Source organism: Hoplias malabaricus, chromosome 10 (genome assembly GCF_029633855.1).
Source record: "Hoplias malabaricus isolate fHopMal1 chromosome 10, fHopMal1.hap1, whole genome shotgun sequence".
Lineage (NCBI taxonomy): Eukaryota > Metazoa > Chordata > Actinopteri > Characiformes > Erythrinidae > Hoplias > Hoplias malabaricus.
Window position 1 is genome coordinate 7,849,268 of NC_089809.1, and position 23,697 is coordinate 7,872,964.

Consider the following 23,697-nt stretch of genomic DNA (forward strand, 5'->3'; position numbering starts at 1 on the left):
GGGACAGACCTAGTACTATACGCTAAGAGTAAACTACTGATATCCTGCCTTCCTCTGTGGATTATGTCAAATTAAACTAGTAAGGGTTAGGGCTGTAGACACCCATTACTTTAACTGAATTCAGCTACTTTATGGTGCACTGACCTGTTTTGAACATACAACTTCTACTTACACAATTTCTGTAGAAAAGCATGACACGTAACAGAATGGTTTTGAGCAGCTGCATGTGAACTCCACAGACCACACATTAGCACTTTTTTAACACTACAATTACAGACTGTACTCCACCTGTTTCTCTGCATACTTTCTAATCCCCATTTCACCCTGCTCTTCAGTGGTGAGGACTTCCGCAGGACCACCACAGACCCAGGTATGAATTGGGTGGTGGATAAGGTGGAGTGCTGCAGTGACACTGATGGTCAGATGGTGCTGACGAGCAGCACGAGCAGCACTGCTGTGTCTCATCCACTCACACCAGTGCAACACACATTACCGCCACAACCCCCACTGTCATTGCAGTGAGAATGATCTTCACCCAAATCATACCTGCTCCGTGGTAGTCCTGTGGGGGTCCTGACCATTAAATAACAGGGTGAGATGGGGATGAAGTATGCAGAGAAACCGTCTGTAATTACAGAACAACAAGGAGCTCCTGTATGGTCAGTGGAGCTAGCCAGGCATAACGGACGGAACACGGTACACAGCCTTCAACATGTTTCACACCACTGCACATGAAGTTCTACTGCTATGAATAAGGCAAAAACAAGGAATTGAAAATGATATAAAGATCAGAAAAACAAATATGAAAAGCACACTCAAGGCAGCAACCACTGCAGGTTTGCCGTTTCACTTTTCCATGCCGTTACCTCTTCCGCTCCTAAGGTCTGTGGTTAAACCACAATCCAAACAACGAAGAGCATGCAAATGTCACATCCCTTGTTTGCACTGGATGGGCTTTAGTCATAGATAATATTATTTTTCATATTTCATGACCTGACTTGATTGTAACCTCAGTCAGAAGCCCATCCCACTTTGAAGAAACGTCCAATTTCCACAGATACAGCTACAGATGCTCAAGGCTACGGTTCATCCATGATGCCAAGTAATCTCGGCAATCCTCGACATGTCTAAATGTGAACCTTGAGCTCTTTGTATCGTGAAGAAATAAATCCAGGCTCACTTTTCCACAGTCAGCTTAACAACTAGTGTTTACAACAAAACAAGGATTAAGCTGGTGTTTATTTCTGCTGCGTGGGCCTATGTACTTCAGGTTTTTTATACTGTGACAACCTCCAATTTTTAAGACGCATTAATAGCTGTGAACAGCCTTAAGATTAACAGAGCTATTGTGGAAACATATGTTTATTCTGTATCTTCATTGTTTCTGCTTCTACACTGTGCCTGACCCGTCTGTGAAGTTGAAAAATATAGTCCTGTTAAATACACCCTGGAGGGGGCGCCAGTCCTTCACAGGGCAACACACACACACACATTCACTCACACCTACGGACACTTTGGAGCCACCAATTCGTAAACTACATAATGCTTCACATTTTTCATTAATATGAAAAATTTATTTGTGTGTGTGTGTGTATGTATGTATATATATATATATATATATATATATATATATCTCATGTGCTAGGTATATCCCTTGACTGATTACATCTGTAAGGGAACAGGGTGGGCACTGTTCCCTCGCTTTTTTCCAGGGAGGGAACCTGAGCCCCCATGTTTTTTGAGAAATCCATGTAAAGAAAGCCCAGTTCCAGTTGGACTTACTTACTGTAAGAAAAGGCTAGAGACAAACAAAATACAAGCCAACGCTCAGCTGACGAATAACAACGTGGCTGCTTTTGCATCATTAGAGTCCTAAAACACTGTTTAACACAGCACCATGCACCCTTCACCTATTGCTACAAGCCCCGAGAGGTGCTGTGACCTGCCCCCAGCGCCACACTGTTTTCACCTATAGTCTATAACTGATATAAAATCGACTCCTCTTGTTGTTTTTATTTCTTTCAAAACGCTTATTTCCCATTAAATTTACATGTTCTCATCAATGTATATTTGTGTTTAAAACATTCCATTTAGGTCTAGTTATTTGCAAGTTTTTACAATATTTTAGAATAATTTTGTTTAAAGTATACAAATTTCAAGTAAAATAAAATATTCAAGCAAGACTTTGCCTTTTGTTCCTGACCTGCCCCCAGAACAGAGGAAGACCCTGGGGCGCACATGTTCCTATGGTAAGACTCAGAGGTGGTACTTTGAGGTTTTGCTTTGATAACGAGTGGTACTTGGTCTAAAAGGTGTGAGAACCACTGCTTTATAACATTTTTCAAACCGCACAATTGCTGAACTGTTTGTTTTTTTAAAAATGGACAGCAGACACTGGATCCTGTTTTAGAAAAGATTATGGAGAAAACCATATGGATCTGTTTTGTTTTCACTTTTACGTACACGTCTATTGTTTCCAAACTCCACTGCAACAGCACAAGTAGACGGAGAGTCTGATACTTTCCGTGTGTTAATCTGGCCTCACTGTCAGGACTCTGCCAGTTGCATTCTGATTGGCTGTCTGTACATCTGTGTATAAGCACTTCTGTGTAACATTGTGTACTGGTACTTGCCTCCTCCTACGTTATGATTGACTACTCTTAGCCCAGTGACCTTGAGAGGTTTACAAACTCCAGCAGCACTGCTGTGTCTGATCCACTTGCACCAGCACAACACTCACTAAGTACTGAGAATGATCTACCACCCAGTGTGGGGTCGTGACCATTGAAGAACACGGTGAATGTGGGCAAACAATGTATGCAGAGCAACAGCTGGACTAGAGTCTGTAATTGTACAACTACAATGTGGAACTTATAAGGTCAATGGAGCTGAGAGAATGGACATTGGATGGTTTATGATTTATGTATTTCACAACTATCTATTTGTAATATCAGTCAAATGCACTGAACAGTGCAATTATCTGCTGATATGAATCCAGGATCATTGCATATCTTTATCAATGTTCTAAGTCAATATAGAAGGGGTAACACTAAAATGGCTACCATTAAATCAAAGATTTACTAGTTTGTAATTCAAAGGAAAACAATCCAGACAAGGCCCCAGCTCCAAAATAGCCTTAGCATCTACCCTGATCAGGATGAAGTGGTGAAAAAATAGGAATGAATTCATTATCTAGCGATTACTGGTTGAATACTATTTTGATGCTTTTCCACTGCATGGGATCGGCTGGACTCAGCTGGACTCGCTTTTAACTTGCTGCTTTTCCACTAGCACAGCTCCCCCGCGAAATGGAGGCAGTGAAGCCACAGCCTTTAAAAACCACAACACTGGCAATAAAATCTGGCGCTGTTTGCTCATTGTGTATTCACGTTGTTGGCTTTGTCTTTTTTGGACTGAACACAGTTCTCACAGATCACAGTTATCCTTGTTGCACATTCAGCTTTCGCTGGAGATTTTCATCAACCACCGTCCCAAGGAGCGTTTGAACCTCTTCAAAACACCATGAGGTAATGTTACAAGCTGCTGTTGAGAGTCGGATAAAGGAAAATGTGCTGTAACTTGGAACCGCAAGCAAGCAGGGACTAAAAAATATCTGTTTCCAGGAACCAGATTTGGCTAATGGAAAAGCAAGTTGAGTTGAGTAGGTTCCATGCAGTGGAAAAGCACCATAAGTTAGAACAAGGGAAACTCCCTGCACTGTTTGATGTAACTTGGTGACTGATTTTTCATTTACAAATGTAGAAGCTCATTTTGGCAAAGTTATTATTTTGTAACAACTGTGGCTAACAGTACTGACAATAAAGGAGCGTGGTGCGTGTTTAACAGAAATTATGCAGGAATGTTGGCCAGCCAAAGAAATCAGACATAAAACCTCCTGATCAGAACATGGGAAAGTCAGTTTAGGTGTCTTTAAACGCTACTATTTAGAGACCAACATTCACTCAGAAACATCCTGTGGAGCAAAAGTGATGTTTCCCAGAAAAAGAATAAGGAGGAAAAGTATAAATATAACGGCTCCTTCTCTTTACTCTCTTTTGACAGCCGTAATACAGAGGTTCCTCTAAGGCCAGGCAGAGATCGATAAAGTCCAAAGACGAGGGAAAACACCTGAGACAGAGAGAGAGGGAGAGAGTGAATGTGTCTGTGCGTCGCTCTGGTATCACTGCGTTTCAGACAGTGAGTTTAGTGACCTGTCAGTCGTGTCCAGTCAGGGAGAAACTGAGTGTCCACTCATCCGCTCAAGTAGTGTGCAAGCAGACTGATAACATATCAACGAGGGGAAAAAACGAAAAAGGCAGAATGATAGACAAGAGAGAGTGAAAAAGTGACAAAGAGAGAGAGAGAGAGAGAGAGAGAGAGAGAGAGAGAGAGGGATGAATAAACAGGGGATACCAGCACAGAGTACAGCGATATCCACGGGATGACATTTGTTTTAAACTAAAAAAAATCACTATTATAATCAACTTTAAAACGGAGGGCAGTGATCTGGGCAGCAATGCTGACCTGTAATAGACGTCAGTCAGTGACAGATGTTGTAAATAATGTATACTGAAAATGTGTTTAATATCATATCATTGTATTTGAAACAGTTTATACTGCAATTTTGTTCGATACTGAAATATTGACCAGATCGTGGAGGTTGTGGGTTCGAGTCCCGCTCCGGGTGACTGTCTGTGAGGACTGTGGTGTGTTCTCCGTGTCTGCATGGGTTTCCTCTGGGTCACAGTCTGCGAGGAGTGTGGTGTGTTCTCCCTGTGTCCGCGTGTGTTTCCTCCGGGTGACTGTCTATGAGGAGTGTGGTGTGTTCTCCCTGTCTCTGCGTGGGTTTCCTCCGGGTGACTGTCTGTGAGGAGTGTGGTGTGTTCTCCCTGTGTCTGCGTGGGTTTCCTCCGGGTGACTGTCTGTGAGGAGTGTGGTGTGTTCTCCCTGTGTCTGCGTGGGTTTCCTCCGGGTGACTGTCTGTGAGGAGTGTGGTGTGTTCTCCCTGTGTCTGCGTGGGTTTCCTCCGGGTGACTGTCTGTGAGGAGTGTAGTGTGTTCTCCCTGTGTCTGCGTGGGTTTCCTCCAGGTGCTCCGGTTTCCTCCCACATTCCAAAACCACACGTTGGTAGGTGGATTGGCCACTCAAAATTTGTGCTGTTATATCTAAAACCAATTATAGCCTACTAGATTCCCAAATTAAAAGAGAAATACTTGTTGATGGAGTAAATAACAGAGCACACAGAGTATGTGCCATCAAATAACAGCTCATAACACTGTTAAATTCATATCATGAAACACCACATTGTCCACAGTTTTTGATGCCATTTTGCATATATATATATGCAAAAGAGCAGTTCTAAACTAGTGTGTCTTATACAGTCCAGAAATGTGGCATTAATAACAAGCAACAAATTGAAGCTCCACTATGATTCGAAACAGAGCTCGGGGTGTGGACCTGTTTTGGGAATAAATTAAAGCAACTGAACTTCACTGAATTTGAAATAAATGAACCCTAAATACAGTGATGAAAAAATTAGCTGATTTGGAAAATACAGCTGACCAACAGAACAGCATCAGACTGCATCTGAGAGTTCTCCCTGACAACACCTCCACTAGCATAGGTCAATACACAGTTATAGCAAAGGCCTTTTGGCGAGGTGTGAACCTGACATCAGACGACTGAACAGTGAGAGTGGCTTGGCTCCGGACGGGAAGCAAACAGCTTCCAAACGGCTCATGACTCAATTAACATTTCAGTCTTAGAGAACTCCTCACACTTACTCAGTCAAATACAAGTCTAATCAAGCACAACAGAGCAGTCTAACAAAGCCATACATGGACACCAAGCCCAAAAAACAGGCTGCTTTGAGTTTCTGATGTCACAAAGCATCTCACTGATTCAGAATACACCCGTTGGCTTCTCCCTGCTGAAGTTATAAGCAGTGTCTCAGTCCTGTTTGAGTAAAGTAAAATAAATAGTGCCCAAACAGAACAGTTGTCACATACTATCGCTCTCTGAACAAAATTTTTGATCTCCAGAAAAGTTAAAGTCCATTTACCACACCTCAATTCTTTTATTCCTTAAAAATTGTATATATATATATATATATTCAACTATTCCTTAGATGTGTTATAGAGCTGTGGCTTGAATTGTGGCCCTTTATTAAATCCCCTGTATATCTTCAGCACGACAGAATAGGTGGAAGACTTAAAGTGTTAAAGTATTAACTGTTGCGACAGCACAATAATCACAAATTCACAATGATTTTTTTCCTGCTGACTCTGGGAACTGAACCGGTGACCCTCCTGCCTCAAGCTCAGTTCTCTAACATTAAGGCCACAGCTGCCTCCAAATTTTTTTGATATAAATTAAGAGCACATTTTTTTTTAACTTAAATATTTAATTAAACTCACATGGAGAAGTTTTCATTTGTACTAAACTAAAGTAATCTAAGTATTTTTTTTAAATATACTGCATCGCAATTGGTCTGATTAATATTGTGAATGCCATTCAAATTGCAATAAGTTAATATAAATTAAGACCAGGCCTGTTTTTAATTTTTAACTCTGAATGTAGAGTGCCAAACTGTCATCGAGTTGTGATTGTTGTCATGTACACATTAACTTGCCTGTCTCTGTTGTGTAGAAGCTAAAACCCCATTTAAAAGTTATGACATTGCTCTTGAAACGTAGGCTAGAGTTTACTAGAGTACACCAACGTCCAGACCAATGTTCATGGTGAAATATGGTCAGCGATCCAGGCTACTTGTTGTGGTTGTGATGACACAACCTTGGATTGTTGGGTTGTTTCTGATAAGCCGTCCGCCAACTCTGTGGAATTAAGCCAATTTTGCCATCTCATAATATAAGACAGTACTGTTCCTAGTAAATAAACTGGGAGCTCATGAGATCTGAAACTGCAACTCTCAACTCTTTCAAACTGCAGTTTCAGTAGAAAAATGATTTATTTTAAGCCCCAGTTGTGCAGTGGACACTAAAGAGTGCAAATATTGAAAAGTGGCTTCTCTCTCTCTCTCTCTCTCTCTGTTCCACAACTTGAATCATATATCAGGGCTTTTCCAGACGTCCGAGAACAGATGCTCAGGACAACAGCTGGTGGTGTTAAGCTCACAGTGGTGTACGGTTGATTAAATGACACTGAATAACCAATAAATTGGGCATTAAAGGAAAAAAGTCATAGCACAACAAGAGGCTTTTCTACAACAGGAAAGGGTAACGATACATTTACAGGGCATAGAAAAACACCCAAACTCAAGTGATTCCTAAGCATGTACCGTATTATGCCAGGACTAAGACGACTGTAACAGATGGTTTATGAATAGGTTACAGTTGCTTAATAAATGGCTAATAATTAAGTCATACTCACCCCTAAAATCCAATAACAGGACATTGTCTACATAATTAAAGCTCAAATACAGTGTCTGCTGAGTGCAAAGTTTGTTAATTTTCTGACTAAATGAGTTAATACACAACTCTGTACAACTTAACGTTCAATGAATGTTTACTTATTGGAAAACAGCACGTACAGTGGCCGTGACAAATTTTGTATTTTACATTTTCCCCCTTAATATGTCCACAGACAATTTTACTGTGAATTAAACGATGTCATGTTTAAATCAGGTCGCTATATATGCGTTCATAGAGCTTACTGTCATTCGGAAAATAAAAGAAACATGTCCTAAAACCAGGGACGTCCAAAGTTTTGTACTTTTCAGCTTTGTCAGATTTTTTAAATTCCGTGTTTTGTGTCAAAAACTGCTTACTAATGGTTTCCAGACCCAAAGCCCCTACTTAATATTCATAAACAAGTTTTTGTTTTAAACCACTCAAACTACTTCTAAAGACAAAATCTACAACTAAGCAATGTGTTTTTTTACTATCAACGAGCGAAAACAGACAGCTGTGTCGAAAACAAGCGAAAAACACGAGGCTGTTATGAGATTTTTCCATTCCACCTTAAGTGGTGCAGCATTACGTAGGTTTGACTTGAAACGCTGAAGTTCCAGTATGGGACAGATGAGCCGCTTAAGGTGGAAAGGAAAAGATTCACCCAAAAAAAAGCCAATTTCAGCTCAAAAATATGTACGTATACCACTGCGACAAGCACACGTGAGAAAAGCTTTTTTTCTGTTCTTTATATTTGTTTTCTAGACATTTATAGTGAAATTATGTGAAAAGTACACATAGAAAAAAAGTTCGCACAACTTTTTCACAAAACTCACCTCGGTGCTTCTACTCTCTCTCGTGAACAAAGTCAGACTCGCCTCCAAATCACATTGAAAACTCGAGCTCGTCCCAAAAACGACTCCAAATGTGCGCTACAGCGAGGAAACTTTCTTTTCTCCTTTTCTCTTTTTTTTCGCTCCTACTCACCCTTCCTCTCCTCCCCTAACTCTCTGTTCGCCTCTTTCTTTCCTTAGCCTTCCGCCATCGTCACGGAGTGAACGATTTTTCTCGAATATCGAATATCAAAACGGATCAAATGGGGATTTAAAAAGAATAGTTCTCTGAAGAAAATGTGTAAAAGAATTAAACCAAATTAGTTCGGTTTGAAATACTTTATTGTAAAGGGAACAAAGCGTAATAATTTGTAATTTGAGAGGTGTTTAATTATCTACAATACTGAATTTAAAATACGAAATGATTGAATGGACAATATCCTGTTAATAAACCCCTTTAAAATACTTTATGAGCTATTAAGCTGAATAGGTTAGCACATTTTGATTTCAGCTTTTGGTTCTCTATTATTATTATTATTATTATTATTATTATTATTATTATTATTATGTTGACACCTTACGTGTCCCTTTCCTGTGAAAATCAAGTGTTGTCTTCTAGCCTATGCACTGAATATTTCTTGGTAAGGAAACTACCATAGACAGTCTCAAATTAATGAATGCAGAGAACCAGGGTTTCTTCCATCATAAATCTAAGGAACCAATCGGGTCAACCCGTGGGGCCGGACTTTCACACTGCAGGCAATCAGTGGAAAGCTGGGTGCAGATAGAGGGTGGGACTATTTGAATCTTCGCACATACTAAATGAAGGTAAAGGCGCAAAGTTAGCTACGTCTAGGGGGCAGGTTTCTTGGAAAATCTTCCAAAAATGTAAGTTTGATGACCAGAAATGTGGGGGTTTTAGAAGCTTATTTAGTGACAGGAAGGGCACTCTTTGCCCAAAATCTCTACATAATTAAGGTACTGAGATGTAAACAAATTAATTCAGGAAATTTTGAGGGAAACGCTATATTACTGAAACTTTCACAGTGAAGTGTTTACAGTGCTGCTGATGGTAACCAGACCACAGAAGAGTTTAACACCTCCTCTAAAAGCTCATCATCAAAATTTTCTGTAAAATTACTGTTAATAAATTGCCTGGGAGCTGATGCAAGCTTTTATGTTAGTTTCAACAACAGATTTTTTTTTCCTCAGTAAATCCTATATTTAAAGTGTGTTCATAATGAGATTAGGTGGAAAATATGGTGCTGCAAGACAAAATAAATAAATAAATAAATAAAAAATTGGAAAAGACAATGACATCTTCAGACCGTTTTCAGGAGTAAATTAAATAAACAGTAAATAAAAAAACAAATAAATAAAATTATCCCTATCATAACACTGCTAGGAGTTTCAGGATATTTCTCTACAATTAAGCGTTTTAAATCACCCTACTCTGAAGCTGGCTGAATAATTGAAACACCTTTGAGGCCCATTTTAGATTTTAGAGCAGAATGAAATACAGGAGATGATTTTTAATTCTGTCTCCTCTAATTTTGTAGCATGTGGTGTTCTTGCTAAATTAGTACAATCTTTGTTTATACATTAATGGCAGAGATTTAAGAAAATAGCCCTGATTAATACTGCTGATGCGTTCAAGCCCCACCCTTGGCCCCTGTTTATGAGGAATTTGATGTGTTCTCCCAGTGTCTGCATAGGACTCTTCTGAGTGCTCAGGTTTCTTCCCACAGTCCAAAACCACACTCAGGGAAGTCAGTTGGATGTGTGTGTGTGTGTTTGTGCTGCACAAAAGCTTAAGCTAAACACACTCAATGCCAAACGTCAGCTAGAAGGCTAGAACCGTTCTTGGCCCTGGCGTGTGGAGCAGTGGAACTGCATTCTCTGCAGTGGAGCTCCGTCCAAGAAATTTGTGATGACAGGTTGTGGTGTTAGCAATCCAGATATAATAACTCAACATGGCTGAAAGCAATCAAATCATCAAAGAAATGTTCGAATATCCTGGTATAAAGGCTTCCCAGAAGAATAAAAGCTGTCACTGCAGCAAAGGAGAACAAACTTCTTGTCAAAACACTTCATTTTAGAAGTATTGCCTGATTAGTGTTCACTATGAAGTGCGCAACTCCGCCAATTGAAACGCACCCAAAGTTACCACGTGAGGAAAGCAAAGGCCACTTCCGACTTTTGGAGAGTGCGGTACCGCTCTCCTCACTGCTCATTGGTTAACTTTGTGTGTACGTCATGCGACGTCTGTCCGTGTCTGAAGGTGATTGGATGAGAAAGGGAGTGTGGACGACAGTCAAGTTTGTGCCCTCGCTGCTCACCCGGTCATTTGTTTTGCTGAGCTCCGAAGACGAGCTTTATTCACATTTATAGGATTTATAGCCTTTATTAAGCACTGTACTGCTATTTAAGCGTTTTATTGTTTTCCATTCTTAACATTAATAACTTATTAACGCCTTTACATCGTTGGAGAACGCCTTTAGTACACTTTATTAATCTTTCTTTATGGGTTTTATGCAGATTACTATAGTAGTAAGTTATAATATATGCATGTATATATCTGAACCTATGTTTATTATTTTACATTATTTATTTATATAATGGCTATATAATTAAGTTAGTGGACTAATATACAGACTGGTTTTTATTACATATTAAGAATGTAAAGGAGCCTCTATGAGATGAAGCTCCGCGATAAAATAGTTCCTACTGCTTTAGTACGAATTAAATTTAAAGGGAAAGTCCATCCACTTTTCTATTATAGCTAACTAATTCATAAATTGTCGTTATAACTCAGTCAGAGAAGTTGTGTTGTGAGATGGTTCACTTTAGAGAAACTTAGACACACTTGTAATTCCTTACAGTGGTGGTGATAGGAACCAAACGTTGCAATGTCTAACCCCAGGGCATCCACCTTTTAGTGAATTCAGCTACTGGTGTACATTCAGTCTCCTTAAACTAGCATGAAGACATCTGGGACATTCTGGAGCAGCTGCATATGAACTAAACACTCAGAATCAGTAGCTCACCTCATAAATGTTTTCATGGCTGAATGCCATCAAATTCTGTCACTAAAAGTTGAAGCTGTTGTGGCATACAAACTACCCTGAGATATATCACTAACTGACAGTATTAACTTGCCTCTCCAGACCCTCTCTCTGTCTCCACGCCCTTTGCGTGTTCCTCGTCTCTGGGCTGAATGCTCCAGGCTTTGCCTTGGCTGAACCGAGCAGCGAGGAGGATCAGCTGTGTGGGATCTCACATCACCAATATGGCCCGGAACGGCAGCTCCTCCTCAGCGGAGGACAGGGGAGCAGTCACGGCGGCTATTCTCATCATTGGAGATGAGATCCTCAAGGTGAGGAGGCGGCAGATACCACAGATAGGATGTGTCATCAACGAGCTGGTAGTCCTACCACATATAGAGGCATGACTGTGGTGAGAGTAGTGCAGAATAGTGTGGCTCAAGCTGAAAATATTGATAACCAAATATCTAAGTTTTCTTTGTAAATTTCAGTGAAATATATTCCCATTTATGTGGCACTGAAAGATGAATAACCTACTAATTAGCTGTTTTTAAGGGGTTTTATTATGGCAAACATACCTTTAGTGCATTTACACGTGGACACAGGGAGAACACACCACACTCCTCACAGATAGTCACCCGGAGGAAACCCACGCAGACACAGAGAGAACACACCACACTCCTCACAGACAGTCACCCGGAGGAAACCCACGCAGACACAGGGAGAACACACCACACTCCTCATAGACAGTCACCCGGAGGAAACCCACGCAGACACAGGGAGAACACACCACACTCCTCACAGAAAGTCACCCGGAGGAAACCAACGCAGACACAGGGAGAACACAACACACTCCTCACAGACAGTCACCCGAAGCAGGACTCGAACTCACAACCTGGAGCTGTGTGACTGAGACACTACCGGCTGCACCACTGTGCCACCCACTAGTGTTTTCAATTGACGATAAAAATGATCATGGGATTTTGATTTGGACGGCCCTCCCTCATAACTCCACAGTTGCATAGTGTAATTCACTTCTACAGCATTGTCCTGAACACAGAGGGGAAAGGAAGGGAAGGTTACATAGTGTAGTTTCTGCTGTGCTGAGTTCCAAAACGTAAAAAAATCATACTTAGTGGTCCTTTAAGGTAAGGGCCAATTAAAATCTTACAGTGGGCCCGATTTTGGACACAGCTGTTCCAGACGTTTCATTAAGACCCCAGAACTGTGTTCACCTTCAATTGAAAAATATAATTTAAATAAATTAATGTTGCTTTCTGACTTGAGCAGTGTGGTCATATCTGTTTTGTTTTCAGGGTCACACTGCAGACACCAACAGCACATTTTTGTGCAGAGGCCTGAGGAAACTTGGCGTCACCGTGCAGAGAGTCACTGTAGTGCCGGATGTGCGGGAGGTCATCGCTGAAGAAGTGGCCAGGCTCTCGCCTTCCGTTACACATCTAATAACATCGGGAGGAATAGGCCCTACGCATGACGACGTGACCTTCGAGAGTGTGGCCCAGGCCTTTGGCGAAGGTCTGCGAGCCCACCCTGAACTAACAGCTCTTCTGCAGAAGTTCTTCGGCACCGTCGACTCCAAGAGTTCCACCATGAAACTGGCGATGGTTCCTGAGTCAGCCAAACTGAACTATGGCACTGATCCCAGGACGGGCCAGCAGCTCCGCTACCCTCTGGTCAGCGTTCGAAACGTCTACATCTTCCCTGGCATCCCCTCCCTGCTGGAGCGTGCCTTTGAAAGCCTTTCGCATCTCTTCGCTGCCTCTGGGACCACCTTTCACACCCGAGAGGTCTTTGTGGACGCTGACGAGGCAGAGATTGCGCCGGTCCTGAGCCGGTTGCAAACAACTTGGGGAAAGAGAGTAGCCCTGGGCTCATACCCAGACTGGCTCAGCAACTACCACAGGGTCAGACTAGTGCTGGACTCGGACAGTGCAGAAGAGGTGGAGAGAGCCCAAACTCAGGTGGAAGAGGAGCTGCCCAAAGGGAGCGTAGTCCGGCTCGTCACTGACTCAGTGTCCATCGCTACTGAGGAGGTCTATACCCTCTCTAACAGCGGTATGTGGCCTGGGGGAACAAATCAAAATAAACTGTCAGATTTCAGAAAAGGCTCTGTATATAAAAGTAGCCAGTAGAACAGATAATGTCACTGCTATACAGCTCCAAGGCCCTGGGGTCCTGGGTCCTATCCTCACCTCTGGCCACTGGGGTCCGACAGTTCCAGAACACATTGTAGGTTGACTGCCTACACAAAAGTCCTCATTGGTGTGAGTGACTGGGGTCCAGGCTCCTGCCTTGGGCTCAGTAATTCCATGTAGGCACAATCACGATAGATGCATAAACAATTAGGGATGCTGTGCTGGTCTGAAATGTGTTGAACTACCAAAGCATAAAATATAAAGATGCACGCGCAACATTGTATGGCTTGCTGAAACAGGAAAAAAAAAAAAGATTTGAGACAAATTTGGCCATTTATTTTGTCACACTGGAGCATGTGAATATGTAAAACACTTTTTTCTTATTCATATTAAAGTAGGGGGCGACATGGTGGTGCAGCAACTCCAGGGGCCTGGTGGTTGTGGGTTCGATTCCCGCTCCAGGTGACTGTGAGGAGTGTGGTCTGTTCTCCCTGTGTCTGCATGGGTTTCCTCCGGGTGACTGAAGGAGGCAGCCCCACGTTTCCACACATTTTGATGGGAGCTAAGGATAAGTCATTGGTTGGGGGTGTAGGGTCACTGTGGCTGAATTTATCTTGGTAGAAACACACTGAATGGTTCCAAATTAAGTTTGTGAATGGGAACTGTCCCCGTACCTAGTTGGTGGAACAGCACGGGAGCAGTGATCTGAAGTGCCTGGAAGTGAAGTTTTGCTGCTGTTATAGATGCTATATTTACACCTATCTTTAATTAAATAGACCTCAAAATATTGTTGTTGCCAAACCCCCTTTGGCATGACTTCCCATAGAAGGTCCTTATCAACCCCTCTAATGTTCAGATATGCCCTTATTACAGAGGAGAGAACGTGGAAGGAACGTAGTTGCTTGATGGGTCTGATGGTTGCTTGGATAAAGTTCAGCTCCATGAAGTGCTTTGCGTTTAAAGATGTTTGAGAACTGCTGTATCAGAGAACACAGAATTCACTGACACATAATATCAGACGCTGTGTGTTTAGCTGTTCTTGAGAGATGTTGAGTCATGGTGAGGTTCTGGATCTGAGTGGGATGCAGTCACACTGACTAACGCTGATTCAAATGGAAATATCAGTTTGGTTTGAATTCCACAAGCTCACTGGGTGACTCAGCTAATGGTCTGCTCTGATCCCTATGAAATCTTTACCATGTAAGGTAGAAAATTCCACTAAGAAGCAAACTAGGAAGGTGCAAGAAAAAAACAACAACTTGACTTGCATGAATTCAGGAGGTCTGCCTCAGGGGACATGGGCTAAAACGAGCCGTTCTGGTTTGCTCTGCTTCTTATGTCAAATGCAGAGACTTTCCAATAGTCCCGCCTCCTGGTCTGAGTCTCTCCAATCACAGCGCTGGAGTTATTGATGTAAGCGCAAAGACAAGGTTTACAAGGGGCAAAACAAACAACAAATGCGTTAAATCTGTTATCAGCGAGAAAGGAGAAGAACGAAAGAAGGAAAAGTGGCTAAAGATGAATTTGCTCACTTGCTTCTCACTGCTGCAGGCTCGTGTCGGTGTGAGCAGTGGCTCATTTTCAGTTAAAGGAAGTGGCACTGAATCCGGGCAAATGCAGGTGTAAGATCTGTGTGTTTTAAGGTGGAACAGTATGTTTGAGGTAAAATAATGACTGCTGTTCTTGGCTTTTTTATTCACAGTTTGAATTACCACAGAAACTCATTTGTAACTGGAGTTGTTTTGTTTCGTAGCACTTTCAGTAATGAAGTTAGCTCGAGTTTGGAGACATTTCCACTTTAGGTGACTATTCACTATTCACTAAGTCACTGTTACCCACCTATGTATTACCTACCTTTTCAAAGGCCATGAGCAGAGCAGAGAGAGACAGAGAAAGCCTAGCGTAGTGGACCGAGACAGTTTATATTTCTAAGGGGCTTCAACCTGGCATACACTGGAGAGCTCGCAAATGGCGAGGAATCATCTTCTGAGTTTTGGACTATGGATTAGTGGTCCAACTGAGTGATACAATTCCTTCCATTAACATTTGGGACGATTTGGTGTAGTGTTTGTGAGAAGAAGCTGTTACTAGAGCAAACAACTTAATGATACTCTTGATTTCAGAGGAATGTAGCTTTGTCAGAACTGATATACACCTACTGCAGTTATGATGACATCTGGTGTTTCCTCTGAACTGTCCGGCAGGTTCTCCTCTGGGCGAGAAAGTGTCGGCAGCTCTGAGGACAATCGAGACAGCACTGGGTCAGTATTCGGCTGATGAGATCTGTGTTGGCTTTAATGGAGGAAAAGACTGCACAGCTCTGCTGCACCTGTACTACGCCGCTCTGAAACGGTGAGAAAAAGCACCCACATACAGAGGAGTTACAGCCTTCTGCCACTCGCTGTCTACACTCCGCTGCACAGTTGTGGACACACCAAATAACCTCTTTTGTAGGTCCACCATTTTTACTTCCCAAAGGTAGCAAACAGTATTTAGAAATGTGATTATTTACCTTACAACAGCAACCAGGAATACAACAATAACATCATCACAGAGAAGTGTAACATGTAACTAAGTTGATAGTGCACATTAAAGGAACACTAGGTAGTATTTTTCCTTTAAAAGCATAGCTTCAACATCATCTTGATGCTTCACTGACATGTTATAAGTAGAATAGAGCTTCTATTTTTTTATTTTTTGGGGGGACGGTGTTTAGGGTTGGTGATCTAATATGAACAGCATTCGTTAATATACAATCAGTACTTAAAAGCATATTATTGCTCCCCCATCTTGAGTAATGACTGTTTACTGTCCCTCATAATTACATGTAGCCCATGGTGAGATCATATGCAAAAGCTGTATAATTTCTAGTTTAAAGCATGAGCTCCATATAAGCTCTGCAGCTTTTATTTATTTTTTTGTTTTTTGCTGAATATTCCACTCTGGCAAAGTAGTAATTTTTGTCAGTAAAATGGAGATGGTGCTGAAACGTTTTCCCCTTTGTTCAGACGGTTTCCTGACAGTAAAGACCGAGTGAAAGCTCTCTACATTCGCATCGTCTCCCCCTTCCCCGAAATGGAACGATTCCTACAGGACACCATTAAAAGGTAAGAGTTGCCGCTTTTTCTTATTCAATTTCCTCCTGAATGTAGTCACTGCCAGTTCCTCCTACTAGCTAGGCCTCCCTCGATCACACGAGGGCTGCACATGCATCCTCAGAGACAGAAATCCTCTGCATCTTTTCAAACTGCTGCCAACACAACGCTAACTTCCAAATGGGTGAAGTTAGCTCACAGACACCCACATTGCTAACATCAGGCTGAGTGGAGAAGTAGATCCATCCTTCGAGAGCTAGGCCAATGCTGCTGTCTTATGCCACTGTTCTACTGCATGGTAGCTACTTGACTCGACTTTTTTGCTTTTCTGTTTTCTACCTGGTCTCTGGAACCTGGTACTTCTTTAGTACCTGCTCGCTTTTGGTTCCAAGCGAGAGAGTAGGTGTAAACCATGATGTGTAAACCTTGCAGAGCACTGATTGGCCAGGGAGACTTGACAATCACGATGAAATGCAGACATCCAGCACAAACTAGCTATTTGGATTGGGGTCTGGCGAAAAAATCCCTGAAAAAATAAATATAAATAAGTGAATAAATGAATCCCCCAAAACTAACACACGAGTACAAGACAAGGAAACAGTGCTTAAACTTTACCATTGCCATTGTTGTGGTTTTCAAATCCTGTTTCCGATTGTAGCAACCAAGGGCTAGGGCCACGTCAAGCTGAGCCAAGTAGGTACCAGGCAAATGAAAAGTGCCATAAGCCTTAAAACAGCACAAATATACATTTAGTAAACAGCACTTTACCTTAACTCTGACAGTGTTGTGGTTTATAGCGTTTGTGGTTTCGTCAGGGACAAGAACGAGCTGATTTAGAGTATGTACCATGCAGTGGAAACGCACCATTGGACTCCTGGGGCTGCATGGTCATGGCATCACTGGAGATTCACGTGATACATTTCTGAACCATTTCTACAATTTCTGTGGGTGCCTGATGTTATCAGTGTTATCTGTAGCACTCGAACCAACTGTTATTTAATGAACAGAGGAGGTCAATGCTTGTGTCTCTGGGCTTCTGTGCTAAATATCTTTTATTCATTTCATTTGGATTTGTATGCATTCCGGAATACGTTTAGTATTTTTCCACAATGCTAATCCTTCCACATCTTCAGATCTGTCCAAGTTAAGATAGCAGCCCTTGTGTCTGTGTGTGTGCTGTAGGTATGACCTGGATCTGGTGTCAGTAGAGGGCAGTATACGGCAGGCTCTCAGCGAGGTTCAGGAGAAAAGGCCGGAGCTGCAGGCAGTTCTGATGGGAACCAGACGCACTGACCCTTATTCTCGGACGCTCACTCCACTCTGTCCTACTGACCCTGGCTGGCCGGAGTACATGAGAGTTAACCCATTACTGGTGAACAAACACACACAGTGATCTGCTTCTTCAGCTTTTTCCCCTGCCATATAAAAAAAATAAAAACAGGTTCATCAAGAAGCACCCTACCAACATAAATACCATCCACTCCACTAACCAGCATGTGTTTTTGGACTGGGTGTAAATGAGCCACTCATCAGCTTATACTTACCAAGCTCAGCATGAGCTAAAGAGGTATAACATCCACCCAGCTTTGGCCTAAAGCAGTGGGACTGAATTTTTCAAGTAACAGAGACACATCCAGTAGTTTTAAGGTGGGTTGAAATGCTAGAACTAATGATCCAATGCTCCAACATCTAGTATAAAGACTTTCCAGATGAGTAAAGGCTGTTACTGCAGCACACGGGGGACAAAGACCTTATTAATACCCTTCGTTTTAGAAGAAATGTTGGGTGAGTAGGTGTCCACAAACTTTTGGCTGAATAATGCACACAGTACACAGAGTTCTCAGACAGTGAATACAAAGCGATCAAAAAAAACTTTCTTGAAAGTATTGTTTAAACGACAGATCAACTCTTCAGGCACTTACCATACACACACACACACACACACACACGTGATGTAGTGAAGGCAATAAATGGTGAATAATGATGAATGGGGCTTTCAGAGTCTGTTGTGCAGCAACTCAATCATCTTAATCAATGCTGCTTATGTAACTGAAGCAGCAGACAAAAAATGCGTGTCAAAATTACAAATGATCCTTACTTCACGTCTCAGACTTTCTGCTATTAACGGCCAGCTCTTTTCGCCCGGTTAAAAATATATAAATAAATAAATAAACTCAATCTCATGAGATTTCATTTCGATTTTTTCCCATTGATTTCAACGCCGGATCATTTAACTGTGTAAAGAGGCCGTGAAAATTGAAGCAGAAACCATGACAGTAGCCAAAGCTGTTGATTAGCATTAATGCTGCTATATTAAGAGTCATAATAGAACTGCAGCAGACCTCATATAAAAAAAAGTTATATAAGTTATATTAGAAATTATATTTAGTTTCTAAACCCTTTTTTTGTTTGTTTAACTGTAAAAAAGGTTATGCCCGATTTAAAGGTCCCTCAGTTTGCTTTTATTTCCTTTAACAACACCGATGGAATACGTTTACAGAACAGGATTTGCTGCTGGGTAAACAAACCAGTCACATTTTAGAAAAAGTGCTTTCATTCTCATTGATACTTCTTGATTTTGGCATTACATTTTGACAAAGAAAGCAGCAGCAGTTGTATTTTTGTGGAGAGGGTTGTAGTTTACAGCAGGAGATGATTCACACTTTGTTGCTCACTAGCAGCTCAACACATTCACAGGGAGCTAACCGTCTTCTAGTTCAATTAATATTAGAAATATATGATGAGGAAATCAATCAATTCTGACTACAAATATTAATCTCCAGTTACACTGAGGGGAGGGCTTGCAGAAAGTGTAACTATTTTAGCCACACTCTGTTTACACTAATCCTTAAAATGCATGTCCAGTGTGAACAGGCTTTGTTTTGCAGCTGCTTCAGTTTCTGCATTGCACTGCTGCTGTCCAGTGAATACTTAGGACATGAGAGGGAAGTCAGGACTGGTGGAGGAGAACTGTGCCCGTTTTCACAGAAGTAGTTTCAATAAATATATGCAAATACAAAAAACGCATTACATGAACTGATTCTATTAAATGTGGTCAGGATTCATCTGTGATCGCCTTTGAATGTGGATTGAGTTTTTGAGTAAGCGTGTCTAGAGTTTGTTAGCTTTTCAGACTGTCGTAAAATCCAGGAGTAATTCAAATGCAAACAGGTGCAGAGATTTATTTATTTATTTTTTATTTTTTGCAGTCGGAGTACAGCATGGATGTTATTTTTAGCTTATGGCCAGACTTCACTTTGAAAGCAGCTAACATTGTCATGATGTATGTTTCAGATTTTATTTAATTGAACTGGAAGAAATGAGGCTTAAATAAATGATGTTATTATTTAAAAAACAAGCATAAAAACACCTCTCCCCTGCTGTGATTCTGTGAATTGCTTGTTGAAATGGAGGTGCAGAAAACTAGTTAAAGCCTGTGTGGTTGTGCTTTTGTCTGCTTCCCTTCAGGACTGGACATACCATGACATCTGGTCATTCCTCAGGACCCTGTATGTGCCCTACTGTATCCTCTATGACAAAGGGTAAGGCTTCTTTTAACTCTTTTCCACATACAGCATAAACATCTTTATTTTTATAATAATAATAATAGGAGTAGTAGTAAGTCTTTTAGTAGTAGTAGTAAGTAATTTACAAACATTTAAAAAATGAGCTGATATTAAGGGTCCTTGTGTTTACTGACATCATCCGTATAACAATAGAATATGTGCAATAATGAACAATGTTTGGGAAATGAACACATTTAAGAATCAGTCAAAATAGTTGTAAACTAACAAAACCTTTTCAAGATTCAAAATTTCTGTTTAACACTTACAACATCAAACAAACACAGTGTATATAATGTCAACAACTGCTTTAATGTTACGTTATTATTTGTAAAAGGCTTGTTTTCTAAGACTGGACAGCATCGGTTAAAGGCTAAGCATCACTTAATGGACCTCCATGAATATTCCACATTATTTTAGTTACTGACAGATATAAGTATGAATTAAAATGAAAATAGCAGCTTAATTTGCTTGAAAACTGACAATTTTATTAAATTGACGGAAAAACCCGAGCTCGCTACGGAAATTCTTGAACGCAACCGTGACGTCACTGGTGGACAACAGCTGAACAACGCCGCGGTAAAACACCGTTATGACTGACTGTTATGACAGTATCTAGCTAAATAACCAAAATTATTCATGACAATAGCCTAGCAATAAGCTAAACTCAAATGTAGAGGTACCGTTATTCTTGTAAATGTGATCGAAGTCGAACTCGAATTCATCCGACACTATAAACCTCCGTAATGCAGCTACGTAGCCGAGTATAATCTGAGCCACCGAGTTTAGCGAGTCAAGCTAACGTTAACTAACACCAACTAAAACAGGCGAAGTGTGTCCTCACCCTGTTTACCTCCATGTTACAGAGGCTCTCGAATTTCGTTGGTGTCCTTACATGCCCATATTGTTGGAAAAGCGCCAGTGAAATGAGCTACAGATAACGGAGTGAGCAGACGGTCCTTTCCAAAGTGCCCGTTTAAAATTGACAAATTTAGTCCATTTTCTGGATATTTTGGGATCTTTGGGCCATTTGTTCACAGATGTCCCACTGTACATTGAATGATTGCAGCCAAAAACAACACACCTTTTCGTCATTTTGCATTAAATTAAGTGCAACTTCTAGAGTTGTTGTCCACCATCTACGTCACAGGCAAGACGCCTATTAGAGTTTCCGAACACCGCTGGGGGGAGACCAACGGTCTTTTAAACCTTATTCCTTCAATTAGTAAAAAATACCATGTTTTCTGACTATCAATAAACACAAGTTACGAACTCAAATTCCACCGTGTTTATTTGTTTGACACTTTCATATCGCTGGTGCTTAGCCTTTAAAAGATGATTTTTATTTTTTCATGTTTTGTGAACCTTTTCTACTGAAAATATATTTCTTTGCCTTTTAATGAGCAACTGTTTAAAAATTAAAATACACGTTATTTGCTAAATGTAGTGTGTTGTGGGCTCCTTTACTTTTGTTTATTTTTTAGATATTTAACTAAGTTAATAAACAATTTTGTTCAAGAATTTTTAAAATCTGAATTTGAGATCAGAATGTTGTGGAGGTTTGGCCCTGGTTTTTCAAACTGCCTTTGGCTCTATCTGTGAATAACTAAGCCATGGTTTTATCTGTTGTGCAGCTACACGTCACTGGGCAGTATGGACAACACCTTCAGGAACCCTTCACTAAAAGTGGTAGACGATAGGGGCGTGTCCCGCTATAGACCCGCCCACCAGCTGGAGAGGGAAGAGGAGGAACGCAACTCTAGAGCATGAAGAGTGGGAATTGTAAACAGATGGACACCAAGGATTGATGCCTTACTGGAGTTCAGTAACCATGAAATGTGTGTGTGGAGAGAGAGAGAGAGAGAGAGAGAGAGAGAGAGTATAAGAGTGAGCTTGATTAACTCATCGTCTGTGATTTACATTAAAGACGAGTAGATCCTGTGAAGACGAGTGTCCAAAGACTGAATGGCTTTTTTAATTTATACACACACTATAGAGTGAATATAAAAGACTGAGTCAAATAACACTACTTTTATACAAATAAGGATCACACGCAGATCCTAAAGAGATCTTTCTTTTAGTCGCTAATCAATAGAAAAACAGTGTACATCTGTTTAAAGTACTACCACAGAGTTATAAATGTCATTATGCCGTCCCGCCGAACTGAACGAGAGACTGACATTGAAATGACATTGAGGTAAATTAAGGATCAGGTTGCGTTCCCTGTCCGAGGGAATTTTATGAATGCACAGTACAGTTTAAAGACTTTTCTTGATGGAGCGTGTCATTGGTGAAATGAAGTGGATGAGGCCTCTGACCCCACCCCTTAAGACTGCATTAAACAATCTGCATTAAACATCTGTAACCTGATACAAACTGAAAATCCCTCTAGAAAAGCGTGTCCCGAATGCCGTTTATTTAAACTACTTTACACCTTGTTTGCTCTTTATCCTGGCAACAGTGACTCATACGTTTGGACATTCTGAGAAAGTGAATGGGAAGTGTGACTGCAGTAGGGGAAATGTGAAATATGTCTCAGAACTGATTTGTTAAGACCTCCTCTCGTCTGTCGGGAGTGGAATGTTTCCACAGTGTGTAGAAGAATCAAGTAAAAATAAACCAGTTTGGGCGGATCTCTTTCATCAAACATGGGGCCAATAGCGTCCTAAACTCTAGGATGCAAGATTTCTCATGTGACATTCATTTTCATTCATTATCTGTAACCGCTTATCCAATTCAGAGTCGCGGTGGGTCCAGAGCCTACCTGGAATCATTGGGCACAAGGTGGGAATACACCCTGGAGGGGGCGCCAGTCCTTCACAGGGCAACACACACTCACACACTCACACCTACGGACACTTTTGAGTCGCCAATCCACCGACCAACGTGTGTTTTTGGACTGTGGGAGGAAACTGGAGCACCCGGAGGAAACCCACGCAGACACAGGGAGAACACACCACACTCCTCACAGACAGTCACCCGGAGGAAATCCACGCAGACACAGGGAGAACACACCACACTCCTCACAGACAGTCACCCGGAGGAAACCCACGCAGACACAGGGAGAACACACCACACTCCTCACAGTCACCCGGAGCGGGAATCGAACCCACAACCTCCAGGTCCCTGGAGCTGTGTGACTGCGACACTACCTGCTGCACCACCGTGCCCTCATGTGACGTTTATATAAATAAATACATTTAAATAATAAATACAATTAAATAAACTTCATTTTATTTTTTGAGAAACAGCTTAAATAAATCTGCACTACAGACAGATACTAGGCATTTTTGCCTCTGGTCAGTTTATATATCATCTCCAATCACACACTAAACATGTAATTACTGTGTGCACGAAGAAGTGTGTTCTCTTTAGACGACATGGTGATGTTTCAGTGCCTTTTCAGAATACAAAAATCACCTCATCGGATATCAGTCAGTGAAAACGGGTCAAACCCCAGCACCAGCCAAAACAGACATCCAGCACCGTGTGATGTCTACCTTTTGGATCCAAAACATCCCACATCAATACTTGACCTCACCAATGCTCCGAAGCTGTAAAGACGTCTTCACAGAAATGTTCCAACGTCTCGCTGTA

The 23,697-nt window shown here is 41.4% G+C and overlaps 2 protein-coding genes across 4 annotated transcripts in view; one reads left to right on the forward strand and one right to left on the reverse strand.

Annotated features, from left to right (window-relative positions):
• Window positions 1-8,407, reverse strand: part of shc1 (SHC (Src homology 2 domain containing) transforming protein 1) — a 57,247-nt gene extending 48,840 nt beyond the window's left edge. For both annotated transcript variants that reach the window (XM_066682667.1, XM_066682666.1), the window contains exon 1: window positions 8,246-8,407. The gene's annotated coding sequence lies outside the window, so the exon portion shown is untranslated. The remainder of the gene's footprint in view (window positions 1-8,245) is intronic.
• A 2,076-nt stretch (window positions 8,408-10,483) lies between these two features.
• Window positions 10,484-22,696, forward strand: flad1 (flavin adenine dinucleotide synthetase 1). 2 transcript variants are annotated; one of them, XM_066683192.1, is made up of 8 exons: window positions 10,484-10,584; window positions 11,410-11,618; window positions 12,603-13,362; window positions 15,647-15,794; window positions 16,451-16,549; window positions 17,720-17,909; window positions 20,006-20,079; window positions 21,735-22,696. In XM_066683192.1, exons 2-8 carry the CDS (start codon window positions 11,460-11,462, stop codon window positions 21,868-21,870), a joined length of 1,566 nt encoding a protein of 521 aa, XP_066539289.1. In that variant the 5' UTR covers window positions 10,484-10,584; window positions 11,410-11,459; the 3' UTR covers window positions 21,871-22,696. The 2 variants fall into 2 exon arrangements, with proteins under 2 accessions (XP_066539289.1, XP_066539288.1); XM_066683191.1 differs by having other exon boundaries at window positions 10,562-10,792.
• Window positions 22,697-23,697: the final 1,001 nt, after the last annotated feature.